Here is a 14,722-nt window from a genome sequence, read left to right as displayed (position 1 = left end):
GAAACCATATTGCTATATTTTGATATTCCGTCGAATATTACTAGCTAGAAAGAACGCTCAGCTATGCCCACATAATTTTATACAATTAATGAATCTATTTTCCACTTGACTGGTTTATTTTAAACTCCTTCTTTAGTTGGATTTAGTCTAAAAAAGGTTTTAGCAAAGAGGGTCAAATAAAAAAAACTTAAGAGAAAAATCGTTCTAATTGCTCAATTTTGATATTCTGTAAGAGAACAATCGTTACTCAGTTTTTTATATACCGTTGAATAATGCTGTCTAACTAAAACTATAATTTTAGGCTATTATTGAATACATTTTCCACAGGATTGGCTATTTTTACATACTCCCATTTATTGTATTTTGACTGCAGCAAGGTTTAAACAAAAAAAGTCAACAAAAAATAAATGCATAACACGTAAGTGGACATGCAATTTTACGACAGTTCAACACTTGTTGCTTGCCAACCGAGGTATGGCCAGCCTTAAACCGTATTTTCTTTGATTTTTGTTAAAACTGCTTTCAAACATTAATAATGACTTTTTCTATTTACCTATTAAGGTATTTGATTTGGTTTCGATTCGATCCCAATACCTATTCTTGGTGTTTGTAAGAACACCATAAACTGCAAAATTGCATAGATTGCCTAGTTTCTGCATTCCTTGGAGCCTGAGATGACAAAATTTCGTCAACTTTATTATATCATTTTCCCAAGGGTATGCAGAATGCTATTATTTTAGTTTGCATTTATATTTAAGTTAATCTTGGCCCCACCAAGCCCACACGTTGCTGTAACTGCTCTTTGATTTGTTCGCCATCGGACACAAACTGTTTCTCCGCCAGACGCACCAGAGTTCGGCGCAGCTGTGACTTGACCTGCGTTACCCTTGTCGAATTAATTGCCGATATGGGGACAATGCTTTCGAATTTCAGCACCCGCTTGGGACGCACTTCCTCTGGGCAGTCCGCCAAGCCGCTGGACAAATCATCTATAATGGGTTTCACTTTGGTCAAAATGTCATGGGCGCCTTCTTTGTCCATTTTGTTGAGCAAAAGGACACAGGGCTTTTCCAGCAATGAGGGATCGTACAGCTCCAGCTCTTTGTTGAGGGAATATATGTTGGCCAGGCAGTCCCTATGCGGGTGCCGAGGACTAAGCTGAAAGCCGAATATGTCGACCATGAAGAGGAGCAATCGAGTACGTTCGATGTGCTTGAGGAACTTGTGGCCCATACCAAAGTTGGCATGTGCACCCTCGATGAGACCGGGCAAATCGGCCAGGCTGATGGAGCGCAGATCCCCGTACTCTATGGTTCCAATCTGCGGCCGAATGGTGGTAACTTAAAGGACACTTATTAAGTGGATTTAATCAATCAAAGAGCCATTCCAAACTCACACGGATAAGCAGCAATCTTTGGCTTGGCATTGGACACTGCCTTGAGCAGGGTGCTCTTGCCGGCATTCGGAAATCCAACGAGACCCACGTCTGCAATGAGCTTCAGATCCAGGTTCACTATGCGATTTTCTCCCGGCCGGCCCAGGAAATTGTTGCCCGTACAGCCGCCAGTTCCACCACCCGCCACTATGCATTTGGCATCGTTCTCGTTCAAGTCCGCCAGCAGCTTCTGCTGTTCATCGTACACCTGAACTCCCACAGGTACTTCGATGCGCGTGTCGACGCCCCTTTTCCCAAAAATGCTCACTTTGCTGCTGTCCTCGCCGCTGCTGGCGGCCACGCGTCTGTCCTTCAGTCCTTGTGCCATTTTTCGCAATGTCAATCCCTCTTTGGCCACAAAGTAAACACATCCGCCTTGACCGCCAACTCCTCCGTATTTCGGCAAACCATTACCGCCATGTCCACCGCGAACTGCAAGTCGCAATGTGTCCAGGAAGCTGGGACGGAAGTGAGCACGAGCGGGCTGCATATAACAGTCAATGGGTTATACGGAAATCCCAACTTAAGCTGCATAATTACCGATTTATTTGATTTTAATAGGAATTTAAATATCTGAACCATCGTGCGGCATTATACAAGAGAGATGCGCTAAAAACATAAAGAAATATCGATAACTATTGCAGTCAGCTGTTTTCCTGCACGAAGTTGAATGGCAAATAAGAAGAAGTAGCCGGCCAAAACGTGAGCCAAAAAATTGTTTGTTGGAAAATGGAGCCGGGAATCTGCTATATAAAACCAGAGTAAGGGCATGGTTGAAGTCTTTGGAAGCTTTGTATATATATGTGTGATTAATTTTTAGATATCTGTTAACTGAAGCCAGTGGCAACAGTGAGACAGCCACTCAGGAAAGCTCCGAAACCAACAAAAGAAAGCGCGCGGATGGGAGTGAGGACACTGAGGACTCTGGCGGGAAAAAAGATAACAAAAAAGACCGCAAACGTGGCCAGAACAAGGCTAGTAAACTTTATAGTGCTGAATGGTATATCAAGTCTTAGGATGAATTGTTTTTCTCCAAACAGAACCGTCCTGTGTTCAAGGAGGATCGCTATTCTCATCTTTGCCACTCTCTGATTGATGGACCAGGCGGCGATCCCTGTTCTCTGGCCAATTGTCGCTATGTCCACGATCTTGATGCCTTTCTGGCAGCCAAGGGCGAGGATTTGGGCTCGGAATGTTACGTGTATAGCACCAAGGGGTATTGTGGCCGCGGTGTCACATGTCGTTATGCCAAGGCGCACACAGACGACCAGGGAAGGAATATAAAGAAGGATGACTACGATGCAAAGGCCAATCAGACTACATTCAATGGGATTACCCCAGGTTAGTATCCGTTGGCGCTCACTCAGTAGGGTCGTGCATAAACGTTTATTCCCTTAGACCTTCAGGTGCGTCTTCGGAAGCACGAATACAATTTGGACCGCAGCAAATTAATGATTGCTGTGGCAGAAAAGATTCGTGATGCCCGAAAGCAAAGGGAACTGCAAGAGAAGAAACTGGAGGTGCAAGAGAAGAATCTGGAGTTGCAGAAAAAGATCAATCAGCAGGGTGACATCACGATAGACCACGAGGCAGAGGCTAAAGTTGCAAAAGCGCCTGCAGCAGACAGTGAGGCGTCCATTGGAAGTGCGGTCGATGATTCTCCTCTGGGGAGAGATGCTGACCGCAAGCCAGCCGTTGATTTTCGCGAGAAGCTCGTCCTCTCGCCACTGACCACCGTGGGCAACTTGCCTTTCCGCCGCATTTGCAAGGAGCTCGGTGCGGATATAACCTGCGGCGAGATGGCTTGTGCTGTGCCCCTCCTCAAGGGCCTGGGCCAGGAGTGGGCACTGACAAAGCGTCACGAGAGCGAGGACATATTTGGCGTTCAGCTGTGCGGGAACAATCCCAATGTCATCACCCAGGCAGCCCAAGTCCTGCAGGAGACGGCAAAGGTGGATTACATAGATCTCAATATCGGATGTCCCATTGATCTGATCTACCAGCAAGGAGGCGGTAGTGCTCTGATGAGGCGCACGAACATATTGGAGTTGGTCGTGCGCAGCTGTTCCTCGTTGTCCGAGCAGTTGCCATTTACCGTGAAGATGCGCACGGGAATCTATGCGGACAAGAGCGTAGCCCACGAGCTGGTGCCCCTAGTCGAGGAGTGGGGCGCTTCGGCCGTGACCTTGCATGGGCGTTCGCGCGAGCAGCGCTACACCAAGCACGCCAACTGGGAATACATCGAGCAGTGCGCCGCTACAGCCAAGCAAATGCCAATCATTGGCAATGGCGACATTCTCAGCTACGAGGACTATGTAGAGAGGCGAGCGCTGGCTCCTCATGTCAGCTCTGTGATGATTGGACGCGGGGCTCTCATCAAGCCATGGATATTTCAGGAGATCAAGCAGCAAAAGGCCTGGTCTCCCACCTCAACGCAGCGCTTTGAGATGCTGCGTCGCTATTGCAACTATGGACTCGAGCACTGGGGATCGGACACGAAGGGTGTGGAGAGCACGCGACGGTTCCTACTCGAATGGCAATCATTCCTGTACCGCTACATACCGGAGGAGTTGCAGCAGACCCCACCACAGAAGATCAATGAAAGGCCCCAGAAATATAGAGGTCGCGACGAAATGGAGACCCTCATGAGTTCCGGCAATGCCGCAGATTGGGTGAAGCTCAGTGAAATGCTGCTGGGTCGGGTGCCAGAAGGGTTCAGCTTTGTGCCCAAGCACAAGGCTAATGCCTTTTAGACCCTATTTCTTGGAATATTATGCCTGACGTTTGAAAATTAAATTTCGTAATTGCTGGAATAATCGCACTTTAATTTATTATCAGAATGGGACACATACATACCTACATACATATGTACCTATAAAAAGTCTACTAAGCCCAGTCGATTTTTAGATTTCGTTCGAAGAAGTAATATCAATGCGCTGTTCCATTATACTATTCATATTATTGGAGATAGCCTTTGGGAGATCCCTGTCTAAAACATCACGGAATGAGGTGGAATCCCAAGATGAGGAATCTCAGTGCGTTGGATACTATGACCTAGATCTAGAGAATATCTATCAGATTGCCAAATCTGGATCTCATCTGGTCTGAGTATCGGGTATAAATGTACAAAGAGTCGCGCCTCTAACTGCGACACACAACTTTCCTGCTGGTTTTACATTGCGTTGAGAGAATTAATAGCATAGCGGTGGTACATTTTGTTATATTTTTTGCGATAGCCTTTGGGAGATCTTTGATGTGATTTTTAATAGCCAACTAATTTCTCACTCATTTCCATTTCATCATCGCAGAGAATAAATTGGTTGCATTTTAGATGCAGGATCCAGGAGGAGTTGGATAAAAGCTCCCAGTCCAAAGTTCGTAAATTGGAGCAAGAGCTGGATTCCGTTCGGAAAGAAAAAAAAAAAAAACCAAAATAAATCATATTTAAATCTTTAAAAAAAAATTGGTCCCGAAGACTATTACATAGAAAATTATATTAAAACGAACTGGATCGATGCATTGCTTAAATTCTGTGAGATGGGAGCTCATTTGGCGAGTCTACAAAGCGAGGAAGAAATGAAGGGTTTCGACAGGATGCTGGACAGAAATAAGGGATATTGGATAGATCTGACCGATCTAAACACAGAAGTGTTTATTTCGTCCACCATTGGCTTGAAGGGAACATTGTTTTACTGGCGAGTACACGAACCCAATAACTCCGAAAATTGAGTCGAGCTACAGACCCATTCCCACGTAGGCGGGATGGATATGAACGACAGCCCCTGCGGTTCCGATTATATACACTTTATCTGCGAGGCATTTTTGGATTAATCTCTATGACGTTCTGATCACATCATCCACTTATGACATGTGACATGTGCAATTCTATAACAACAATGAGAACATTTACTATTCTAACAAACTATTGTGTGAATTGATTATTTAGTTGGGCCGAAATCCCGGCGGTACTGCAATACCGGGCCAACCCGCGACAGAGGTGGAGCAAGCCCCTAGCACTCCGTCTGATTCCAAAAATCAGTTTAACATTTGTTGTTCTCCAATGGAGAAACTATCAGATGTTAAGCTGATAAGAACAGATACTACACTTTGATCTTAGCCATAAGGCCGAGAAGCGATAACTTGAAGCTGGAAATCAGCCACCACCTGATGACTGTGCGGCTAGAACCGGTTGGGAATTATAACGTCCACTTGGGAAGTGCATTTTTGTAGCCCTTTTCGAGGGGCAGGATATGAAAGAGAAGTCATTTAGGTACAAAATATCAAACTTGTGTTGGGTGTATTTATAAATTACAAAAGTAAAAGTCACTTTAAGTAGCTGAGCGCCTCCTCAACGTCCGCCTTGGAGCCGAGGAAGATGGGACTGCGCTCGTGTATCTTCTTGGGGACAATGTCTAGGATGCTGATCTTTCCGTCGCTGGCCAGGCCGCCGGCCTGGATCACTAGATAGGCCATGGGATTGCATTCGTAGAGCAGACGCAGCTTTCCATTTGGTGCGGACTTTGTGGCGGGGTAGATGAAGATGCCGCCGTATTTGATGGTGCGATGGACATCGGCCACCATGGAGCCCACGTAGCGGGCACCGTAGGGCTTGCCCTTGGTGGGATCCTTCTTTGCCGCCACATAATTGAACACTCCCGCCTCCCAGTCGCTGGCATAGCCCTCGTTGATCGAGTATATCTTTCCCTTCTCAGGGACGCGCATGTTGGGGTCAGTGAGGATGAACTCGCCAATGGCCGGATCGTATGTAAAGCCGTTCACTCCCGACGTTCCCAGTCCGAGGACTATGGCCGTGGCAGAGCCGTACAGAGCATAGCCGGCGGCCACCAGCTGGTTTCCCGGCTGTAGGGCATCCTCGACGGTGGGCACGCCCTCGCTCTTCTTCCGGTATATGGAAAAGATGGAGCCAATCGACACCAGGCAGTCTATGTTGGAGGATCCGTCCAGTGGATCGAAGCAGACAATGTATTTTCCCTGCCAGAGTGGGAATAGAATTCATCCATCTGCCTTAGCCACAGCTCCGATATCTTAACTGATTTTCTCACCTGTTTCTCTGTCTCCACCTCGATCACATGCTCGTTCTCCTCGGATACCATGAGGCAGGTGGTGTAGGAAGACTTGAGCATGTTGATGAACAGATCGTTGGAGAGCACATCCAGCTTCTTGACCTCCTCGCCCTGGACATTCACATCCCCGGCAATGCCATGGAGCTTGGCAATACCAGCCTTCCGCACCGCCGATGCCGTCGCCTTGATCGCCGTCTGGATGCAGTTGAGAAGCTGGGACAGATCCCCAGTCGCGTTCTTGAACTTTTTCTGCTCCTGGAGCACAAAACGCGTCAGCGTCATGGCATTGGAGTCGAACACATTGCCCTGTTGGGTCATTTTTGCTGTTTATGAATGAAATTGGATTATAATTTGGATTCTTGGAATCATTGTTAAAAGGAGGGGATTAGGAGAGGATGCTACGGTTTGTGAACAAATAATACAAAACATAAAAGATTTTCTTGAAACTCCGCGTGTATAATTAAATTAATCCCAGAAGAGATTAATGAAAAAATATAGTCTGATTATTTTATGTGATTTTATTCAGAGATTAAGAATAATTACCTATAAGCGGTTAAAAGTTAGCAAGTTATATAAATTATTCAAGTAAACGTAATATTGGAGTAACGATTAGTACAACGCATGCCATTCATACATAAATTAGGGTTTATAATCTCTATAAGGTAGCATTTGGGGTGGCTTTTGGGATTGATTTTGCAGTAATTTGTAAGTATAATATCTGCAAGATTATATTGGATTTCGGGACAGGCAGGAAAACAGGTTTAAGGATGGGCTGGATCATCAATACAGTTTAGTATTTAATGGTACAACAGGCTGCGTAAGTATTGGAAGTGGAACAACAGGTTGCCTAGGATCTATTAGGTACAGAATATTGTTGCGGATTGGAGGAAGCTGCAGGTTGTGAAAGGACAGGCAGGAGAGGCAACAGCAGGGCGGCAGGGAGTTTGGAAGCAGGAAGTGCCTTCACTTACAATTACCGTTACTGGCCGCCATTATCGGTTGGACACTCTAAATTACGGATACGAGTATGCTGTGGTTCCTGTGGGGATCCATCAAAATACAAACAAATTATAATTTGCCACACAGTGTGCCCTTTCCGATGGTTGTGAAGGTCAAAGCGGGTACCCTATCGGCGTACTTTCTGTTCTGATAGATAGATAGGGGCTACATGATTGTTTTTTGGGTCTCTTGTCGCATAAAAAGCAATCATTATAAGAAAACTTGTAGCTTTTCATGTATTTCTTGATTGTTCTTTTGAAATATAAAAATTCCGACACTACAGAGTATATAGATTTGAACAGAATAAAAGTTTCTGTAAAAACAAGACACTTTTTTTTGTTTTTATAGTTCCTGCGAATATAACATTGTTTTTCTTTCCGATGACGGAGTTTTATTTGATTCCAAATTATAATGTAAAGTAATGATCATTCCTAGCAAGGGTATCAAAAGATTCGGTCGTCGATTGTGGCATTCATTTCTTGTTTATTTTTATTTATTTTTGACTTTGCTGATAACCTGTTTGTCCCACAAAACTATACACATATGTATGTACATATGGGGACATATTCGTATCAAGGAAAGTTGTATAAAACCGGAACCACAAAATATATAATATTTTTTAGCAAATCCAATTTTTAATATACCGACACGTGCGCCCTTATTTATTTTTGGAACTTTGCCGAGGAACACATGATTAGCCACCGTATCGTCTATAAGTAAATGCTTTATTTATATCGTATATACGTAAACGAGTACCACTATCAATCATCTATTCAAGTGATGTGAATGATTTGATTTTTAGGGCTTGCGCCTAACATTTCGTTGACCCCTTGGACAATGCTTTTGTGGAGCTTCTTAAGAACCGAAATACACTTTCACTTACAACACAAAACAGATCTATAGATGAAGGGAAAACGAAAACGAGGCGAACACCGCAGTCGACGGCGGTACTAAAGAGACTGCCGGCACCGAGCTGTGCGTTAATACGATTTTAGTCCACGTCCCCAAGACAACAGCGAGGCCCCAACGTCACAGCTTGTACCCTTCCTCAGTAAAGGTATTACGATTTGAAAAGGAGCTTGTCATGCTGAATATTCTGAATATATGATTGTGTCAATAAACAAGTCTAAAGACGATATTAATAGCATTGCTCACTAAAATTTAAGGAAATCGGAAGACTATACAATATACCAAAAAAAAAACATTTTTGTGTCTGATTTGATCGTATTTTCATTTAAAAATAAAAGACCTCATAGAGTATTAAAAGCATGGGCGATTCAAAACTATCATTACTCTCTTGTTTTGCTTTTTTCCACTGACAGATAGCATGTAAATTTCGTATACATACAAGAGACAGAGAGAGAAAGAGAGAGTACATACATATATGAGGGGTAATAGGGAAGAGCGATTCGATGGGAAAAGAGCGAGTGCAGATGTGGCGATAAGAAAAAAGTGCAGGAGCTTTGCTAGTGAGAGCAAGAGATAGTGCAGATGGGGAGCATACCAGCTGCAGACGGACAGAGATGGAAATAAGAGTGGAGTGTGGAGCGGCGAGCATATGGATTGAGAGCTTAGCCACTAGACACAAAGCAAAGGAAGAGAGAGAGAGAGTTTTCATTTGAGAGAGGGCGATTTTATACATACATACATACATGCTACGATAAAGAAGATCCAAAACCGTAGAAACTCTTATCATAATGTCATTTCGCCCTATCGTTTCTTGTGGTAAAAAACAGTTTTTCTCTCAGACCAAAACAATTTTGATTAAATAATAAAGAGTGTTCGTGCTCAGTAGTTCTTGAAAATAATAATAATATATGATTCGGATTTTTCTAACTAATTAAATTTGTGGTAACATTTGAAAAAAACATAAATTGTTTTATACATTCTGTAAAACATAACAGATTTGGCAACCAAAAAAAATGGTACTATATCTTTATTTATGTAGCACCCTATATATTATCTTCTGGTTAAACATTATGTAACAAAATATCAAACACTCGGCGGTTAGTCGTAAGTGAGTGATTCGTATTACCAAAGCGACCGATTGCACGTCTGGGGGGCTCGTCCACAGTCCCAGTTTGTTGTTCATAAACCCTATCAATCCCACTGATAACAATCTTAAGAATACTAGGAGTTTCCTTTCTACAAAGTATTATAGGTCCGGTCTGTTCTGTATTTCTGGTGGCTGCCCGTCTCGTCATTGCTTCGACCTTAGAACCATATATCATTTTATGGTTATCTCTCGATTGCTGTTAATTTGTCCGAGATTAGAGTGTGTCTTTAAATTAGAACATTAGCCACAAAATGCTCTACAAATAAATATAAATAAATTATGTAGAAAAGTCTAGGAACAGTATATAGAATGTTACTTGTAGATTTGTTTATCAGTTCAGTGAATGCCGAACCGATTCGAATAGAGATTTGCACTTTGATTCTGTGACGTAAGAAAACGATTCAAACGATAATCAAACATCGGGGCGGGTATGCTGAAGATGGGAATAATTATAAAATGTACGACTAAAATAGGTAAAAATCGACTATGATGAAAAAGATCAAACAAATTTTTATCAGGCAATCATATTTTCAGGCAGGGCGGTTTTACTTACCATCTATTTAAAATGATTAAACCCATATGTTAATCTATAAAGATGATGTATCGTATATCCCAGTGACTACTTCCCTTTTGAAACACTCAGATTTTGTAACCGGTGAGAGCATTCCTGTTAACCCATAATTAGCAATCAATTGGAAACATTTAACATTCACTTTCCGCACACAGGGAACACACGGAACGAGGAACAATAAGTGTCTCTCCACTAAAATGGCTGACTGGAAAACCCGCAATTATTTTGCCATTGTTAAGAGCACTCTTCCCGGCCATCTATCCACCCCAATATGCTGGAGGAGTTTCCGTAATATAACGCCCACCCGCAAGGCACTTGGCCATGCGCAGAAGGGGCGTGGCAGTCACTCAACCCTATACACAAATGCGCGATATTTAACCTTATTAGTTGCTACTTTTTGTTGGCACTCAATTGGATTTGATTGCCCATTGCCCATAGATTGGGCATAGAGAGGGTTCCGAGTCCGAGTAATACCAATTTAAGACCTATTTTGTCATAATTCTGTTTTTTTTTCTTTATTTTAAGCACTAGAACATCGTCATGGAGCTGCCAATATAGGTAGGTTTTTTAGGAGTAGAGAAGAATTTCTTAAAATGGAAGTACTTGAATACAATCACTAAATTTGATTAGGTTTGTGGTTATTAAATATATCTCTTAGACATAGCTCGTGACTAGACAGCAACTCGTTCAACTCGTTGATCGGTACTTATCGGTATTTACAGGATGTCTGGCTTTAACGGTCTTAAATGGGGAATAATAATATTTAGTTTAAGGAATTTAAAAAAAAAAAAGGGATCACAAAAAAGTGTTGACTATTCTTTGGAAAAATCATTGGTAAAATAATAACTTAAATACCAAATATAAGGACTCTATTTTATAAAGAAGAAATATTTTAAAAATTAAAGTTCGGATCAGAAATACTATTCAGGTTCTTACAGTTCTTTAACGTTACTTTGTGTTTCAAATGATTAGGAATATTAAGCTTATGATACGGAAATGCCATTCATTTTCGTCTGTTTAAAATATTTTAGAACGTATTTAAAACCATAGTTTTCACAACGAAAAATATATTTAAAAAATTAAATAATAGATAATAAGCAAAAACTTAAATATAGATAGATACCTTTAGAAAATCCTTCCATTTCCCCATTTAAAACAACGAAATAGCTCTCATCGATCGAACAGATTTGATCAGCCATCTATCAGGGGTCTATGAGAGCTGATATAACTTTGTGTCCCCCACAATGTCCACATCGCTGGAGTTATCCTCATCCTCGCTGTCCGCCTCCAGGTCGGAATAGTCGTCCGTGGAGTAGCCCTGCTGGAGGAAGCACATCTGCAGCTGTTGCTGCGGATTGGGGGTTTGACTGGGGGTGCCACCAGCACCACCGCCGCCGCCGGCACTGGCCGCAGAGCCCATCTTGGAGCTGTGTTTGGAGACGTCCGTGGAGGCAGAGGAGGCATCGCCAGGCTGCTGTTTGCCAGTGCTGCAGCCGCCTAGTTCGGTGCGTGAGAAGTCAACGGGTTCTAGAGAGTAGAGAAAGTAGAAGAAATTTGCACAAATTTTAGAACTAATTTGATTTGCGAAGAAACTTGAGCAAAACTTTTGGCAACTCTAAAAGCCAACAGCCAAAAGCCAAAGGAGCAAAGGCTAATTGAAGGTCCAAAAAGTTCCTCAAAGAAAGTTCCAAGTTCTGTTGCAAGAAAGGGGGCTTCCCTTACCGTTGGCATTGTCACGTCGACGCAGCTGCTTCTTATGCTTCATCCGACGGTTCTGGAACCAGGTCTTCACCTGCGTCTCACTTAGACCCAGAGCTGTGGCCAGCTCCACTCTCTCTGGGGTGGACAGATACCGCTGTGCCTCAAAGCGCTTCTCCAGGCCGGACAACTGGGGATCGCTGAACACAGTGCGGGCCTTGCGCCGCCGGCAATGTCGCAGAGCATTCACACCCATCCCGAGGCCCAGGGCCAGCTCTGGCACACAGCCGGGCGGCCCAAAGAAGGGCGCTCCCCCAAACAGGCTGGCTGGAAAACATTTCATTAATTTCATTATAGTTTGTAGGAAAGGACAACTTTTTGGGTGTTAATGGCTATCGACACGGACGAGGGTCATGCAAATAGTTAAGTTTTCGTGTGGCACTCACCTTGTGAGAGAAAATAGGGATCAACCGACTTGTATGTGCCCGACGACGGCGACAGATAGCCCAGGGTCATTTGCAGGAAGCCATGGTCCGTGTAGGCCGCACTGGGATACAGAACTCCTCCATTGGGCCCTCCTCCGTTTGGCGGCGGTGGAGGCGGAGGCTGTGGTGCTGGCGGCAGCGGTGCTGGTCCTGAATGCTGGCCCCCCGCTGATCCCAACTGTTGGGAAGCTGGTTCTCCGGAAGAACTGCCGTAATGAGAGGCTCCAGCACGTGAATGATGGCTGCCACTGGAAGTTGGGAGGAACTTTATTGAATTTGAAGAGGATTGAAATAAGGTCCTAGCGTCGAATATATTATGAGGTATCTTGTAGTATCTCCTAGTGTCCCTTATTTTGTTAGAACTAAGCTTTCATTTCCGTAATACACTTTCAAATTTTAAGGAACAGATTTTTAAATAACTTTGAAATCACTTGAACTAACAGTTCTGATTCTTACGACTGGAAACTGCATTCCCTTCTTAAAAATAAGTATCAAATATATTTTATACTAAACTTTTAGTAAAGTAAAAAAATTTTTTTTAATTATAACATAAATATTCTGGATCTTTTCATTTTTAACATGGTTTCATTCATTTAAAATTAATATCTTTTTGTTGTCTAAACGGATACGCTTATCCTTGAATGCATTTATTTTTCCCCCATACTTCCCATTTTTCTCAAAACTTTCTACATTAAACAATGTCAATACAATGAAAAAGATTTATATGTAGTATACAGTTCCATTAAGTTCTATAATTTTGCAGATCATATGTTTTCAACGCACTTTCACTCGTTATTAAAAATAGTTATGTTCAATAAACTTTCCATAGAAGTTGTTAGTTTATTATTTGATTTGATTAATAAAGTAGAACTTTATTAACTAACTAATATTTTTGGAACCACTCCTTCATTCTATTAGCTTTTCCTTTTGTTAAATTTGTTCCTAATTTGTAACATTTGATATCTGAACTAATTTGCTTTAATTTTCTCTCCAATATACTTAATTTTTCCATTTAAATCTCTCAAAGGTCAGAGCTATACATATGTACATATATGTTCACTAACCGTTGACTATTGTGCAGGGACTTGGCATAGTCCTCGTTGCCATATCCCGACGCTGCTCCCTGGCCGCCGCGTGTGGATGCCGTCGCGGATGAGGATGCAGTCGATGCCGATGTTTGATGCGTTGCGTGTGGCGCCGCCGCCGTCGGATGGTGATGCTGCTTCTGGGTATTATTGTCGTACGATGTGGCAAAGGAGCTCCTGCTGGCGCTTTTGCCCGCATTCTTGCCGCACTTTGGGGTGTTATTATTGTTGCTGTTATTATTCACATTATTATTGCTATTATTGCTATTGGCACTATTCAAATTTTGAAACAATATATGCTCGATGGAGAATGGCGTTTTTGTGGTCAACATTGTGGTCGCATTGCCCCCCTTATTGTTGCCATGTGCATCCACGGGACTACTCCTCAAACCGTTTTCATTAAGCATTGACATGTGTGTGTAGATCAGATCGACTCGGAGTTCAGAATGGAGTGCGAATACGTATACGGATAGCGATGCGGATAGAGATAGCGGACCGTGTGTGCAGGAGTATGTATGTCCTTGTGCGGAGACGCGCTTATGTTGTTTACTCGTTGACGGTCGCGTTGAGTTTGTGGCAATCACCGCACATCAACCAGCAAATTGCTCTAAACGAGTCTCCACGAATGTGCAAAAGGGAGAGAGCGAGAGAGATGCTGTTGCTTCCACAAATCAGAGACAGAGACAGAGACAGACGGATGCGATGCAGATCCTGGGCAGGGGTTGAGGTTGCAATCCACCCTGGCCGCCGCCACCCGGGCCAATGCAGTTTCAGCCGCCGCTCCGCTCCGCTCCGTTTGTGGTGTCCGCTTAGATCCAAAATACGAGCACTCCCGTACGCCCGTATGCCATAATCCACGGACTCTACTCTGGACCTGTGAAACACACCCCCAATTTGCATGTGCCCCTTCTTGGGGGTATGCTATGGTCGTCTCTGTCGCTCGAATTTTTAGTAAGATTTCTGCATATTCCCACTGCTGGCATCCGATCCGTTGGGCGAGCCTCGATTACCAGAGGTCCTTAACTAGGTTACGAGACCCTCCGAATGGGAATGGGCATCAGAATGGGAATCGGCACTGGCATGGGATATGGGGATATGGGGATATGGAGACGTGGAAAGGATGTGTAATGTACGTGATGCTTTTGTTTAATTGACCCATGTTAACCGCAAATAATTCGCACAACTATGTGCTCAGGGTCTGTCCTGCCGTATGCCTCCTGGCGCCGCCATTTTGTGGTGCTCCTCCCCGCTCCGCTCTTACGGTCTGCTGTTTCCGGTTCACGCATAATTAACGTGTCATGGCCGCCAT

At 43.5% G+C, this 14,722-nt stretch overlaps 4 protein-coding genes and 1 non-coding gene across 7 annotated transcripts; 1 reads left to right on the top strand and 4 right to left on the bottom strand.

Annotated features, from left to right (window-relative positions):
- Window positions 1-257: 257 nt before the first annotated feature.
- LOC6593901 (GTP-binding protein 10 homolog) lies at window positions 258-2,037 on the bottom strand. The gene is made up of 3 exons (XM_002019044.2): window positions 1,976-2,037; window positions 1,397-1,919; window positions 258-1,340 (listed from the first exon to the last, which is right to left on the bottom strand). Exons 1-3 carry the CDS (start codon window positions 2,015-2,017, stop codon window positions 754-756), a joined length of 1,152 nt encoding a protein of 383 aa, XP_002019080.1. The 5' UTR covers window positions 2,018-2,037; the 3' UTR covers window positions 258-753.
- Window positions 2,038-2,127: 90 nt separating this feature from the next.
- Window positions 2,128-4,251, top strand: LOC6593381 (tRNA-dihydrouridine(47) synthase [NAD(P)(+)]-like). The gene is made up of 4 exons (XM_026987458.1): window positions 2,128-2,196; window positions 2,256-2,409; window positions 2,476-2,776; window positions 2,834-4,251. Exons 1-4 carry the CDS (start codon window positions 2,165-2,167, stop codon window positions 4,186-4,188), a joined length of 1,842 nt encoding a protein of 613 aa, XP_026843259.1. The 5' UTR covers window positions 2,128-2,164; the 3' UTR covers window positions 4,189-4,251.
- A 1,125-nt stretch (window positions 4,252-5,376) lies between these two features.
- Window positions 5,377-5,572, bottom strand: LOC6593382. The gene has a single exon (XR_048010.2). It is a non-coding gene; the product is annotated as a U2 spliceosomal RNA (small nuclear RNA).
- Window positions 5,573-5,700: 128 nt separating this feature from the next.
- Window positions 5,701-8,454, bottom strand: LOC6593383 (fructose-1,6-bisphosphatase 1). 2 transcript variants are annotated; one of them, XM_002019046.2, is made up of 4 exons: window positions 8,402-8,454; window positions 7,491-7,558; window positions 6,499-6,842; window positions 5,701-6,427 (listed from the first exon to the last, which is right to left on the bottom strand). In XM_002019046.2, exons 2-4 carry the CDS (start codon window positions 7,510-7,512, stop codon window positions 5,759-5,761), a joined length of 1,035 nt encoding a protein of 344 aa, XP_002019082.1. In that variant the 5' UTR covers window positions 7,513-7,558; window positions 8,402-8,454; the 3' UTR covers window positions 5,701-5,758. The 2 variants fall into 2 exon arrangements, with proteins under 2 accessions (XP_002019082.1, XP_026843076.1); XM_026987275.1 differs by lacking the exon at window positions 7,491-7,558 and having other exon boundaries at window positions 8,402-8,452.
- Window positions 8,455-11,246: 2,792 nt separating this feature from the next.
- LOC6593384 (brain-specific homeobox protein) lies at window positions 11,247-13,970 on the bottom strand. Of its 2 annotated transcripts, XM_002019047.2 has the most exons (4): window positions 13,393-13,970; window positions 12,290-12,576; window positions 11,868-12,170; window positions 11,247-11,672 (listed from the first exon to the last, which is right to left on the bottom strand). In XM_002019047.2, the coding sequence occupies exons 1-4, from the start codon at window positions 13,824-13,826 to the stop codon at window positions 11,356-11,358; spliced, it is 1,341 nt and encodes a 446-aa protein (XP_002019083.1). In that variant the 5' UTR covers window positions 13,827-13,970; the 3' UTR covers window positions 11,247-11,355. The 2 variants fall into 2 exon arrangements, with proteins under 2 accessions (XP_002019083.1, XP_026843541.1); XM_026987740.1 differs by lacking the exon at window positions 11,247-11,672 and having other exon boundaries at window positions 12,013-12,166.
- Window positions 13,971-14,722: the final 752 nt, after the last annotated feature.

The sequence above is a fragment of the Drosophila persimilis genome, unplaced genomic scaffold (genome assembly GCF_003286085.1).
Source record: "Drosophila persimilis strain 14011-0111.01,24,50 unplaced genomic scaffold, DperRS2 tig00000124-arrow-pilon, whole genome shotgun sequence".
NCBI lineage: Eukaryota > Metazoa > Arthropoda > Insecta > Diptera > Drosophilidae > Drosophila > Drosophila persimilis.
This window is presented reverse-complemented; position numbering and strand designations above follow the sequence as displayed.

Excerpts from the sequence above, each read along its gene's own strand:
- LOC6593901 (XM_002019044.2), bottom strand. The coding sequence starts at position 2,017 with ATGGTTCAGATATTTAAATTCCTATTAAAATCAAATAAATCG. Across the intron at positions 1,920-1,975 it reads TATTAAAATCAAATAAATCG|CCCGCTCGTGCTCACTTCCG; the intron begins GTAATTATGCAG and ends TGTTATATGCAG. Across the intron at positions 1,341-1,396 it reads AAAGATTGCTGCTTATCCGT|TTACCACCATTCGGCCGCAG; the intron begins GTGAGTTTGGAA and ends GTGTCCTTTAAG.
- LOC6593381 (XM_026987458.1), top strand. The coding sequence starts at position 2,165 with ATGGAGCCGGGAATCTGCTATATAAAACCAGA. Across the intron at positions 2,197-2,255 it reads ATCTGCTATATAAAACCAGA|ATATCTGTTAACTGAAGCCA; the intron begins GTAAGGGCATGG and ends ATTAATTTTTAG. Across the intron at positions 2,410-2,475 it reads GCAAACGTGGCCAGAACAAG|AACCGTCCTGTGTTCAAGGA; the intron begins GCTAGTAAACTT and ends TTCTCCAAACAG.
- LOC6593383 (XM_002019046.2), bottom strand. The coding sequence starts at position 7,512 with ATGGCGGCCAGTAACGGTAATT. Across the intron at positions 6,843-7,490 it reads GGCGGCCAGTAACGGTAATT|CAAAAATGACCCAACAGGGC; the intron begins GTAAGTGAAGGC and ends ATTCATAAACAG. Across the intron at positions 6,428-6,498 it reads AGGTGGAGACAGAGAAACAG|GGAAAATACATTGTCTGCTT; the intron begins GTGAGAAAATCA and ends CCACTCTGGCAG.
- LOC6593384 (XM_002019047.2), bottom strand. The coding sequence starts at position 13,826 with ATGTCAATGCTTAATGAAAACGGTTTGAGGAGTAGTCCCGTGGATGCA. Across the intron at positions 12,171-12,289 it reads TCCCTATTTTCTCTCACAAG|CCAGCCTGTTTGGGGGAGCG; the intron begins GTGAGTGCCACA and ends AATGTTTTCCAG. Across the intron at positions 11,673-11,867 it reads TCGACGTGACAATGCCAACG|AACCCGTTGACTTCTCACGC; the intron begins GTAAGGGAAGCC and ends TCTACTCTCTAG.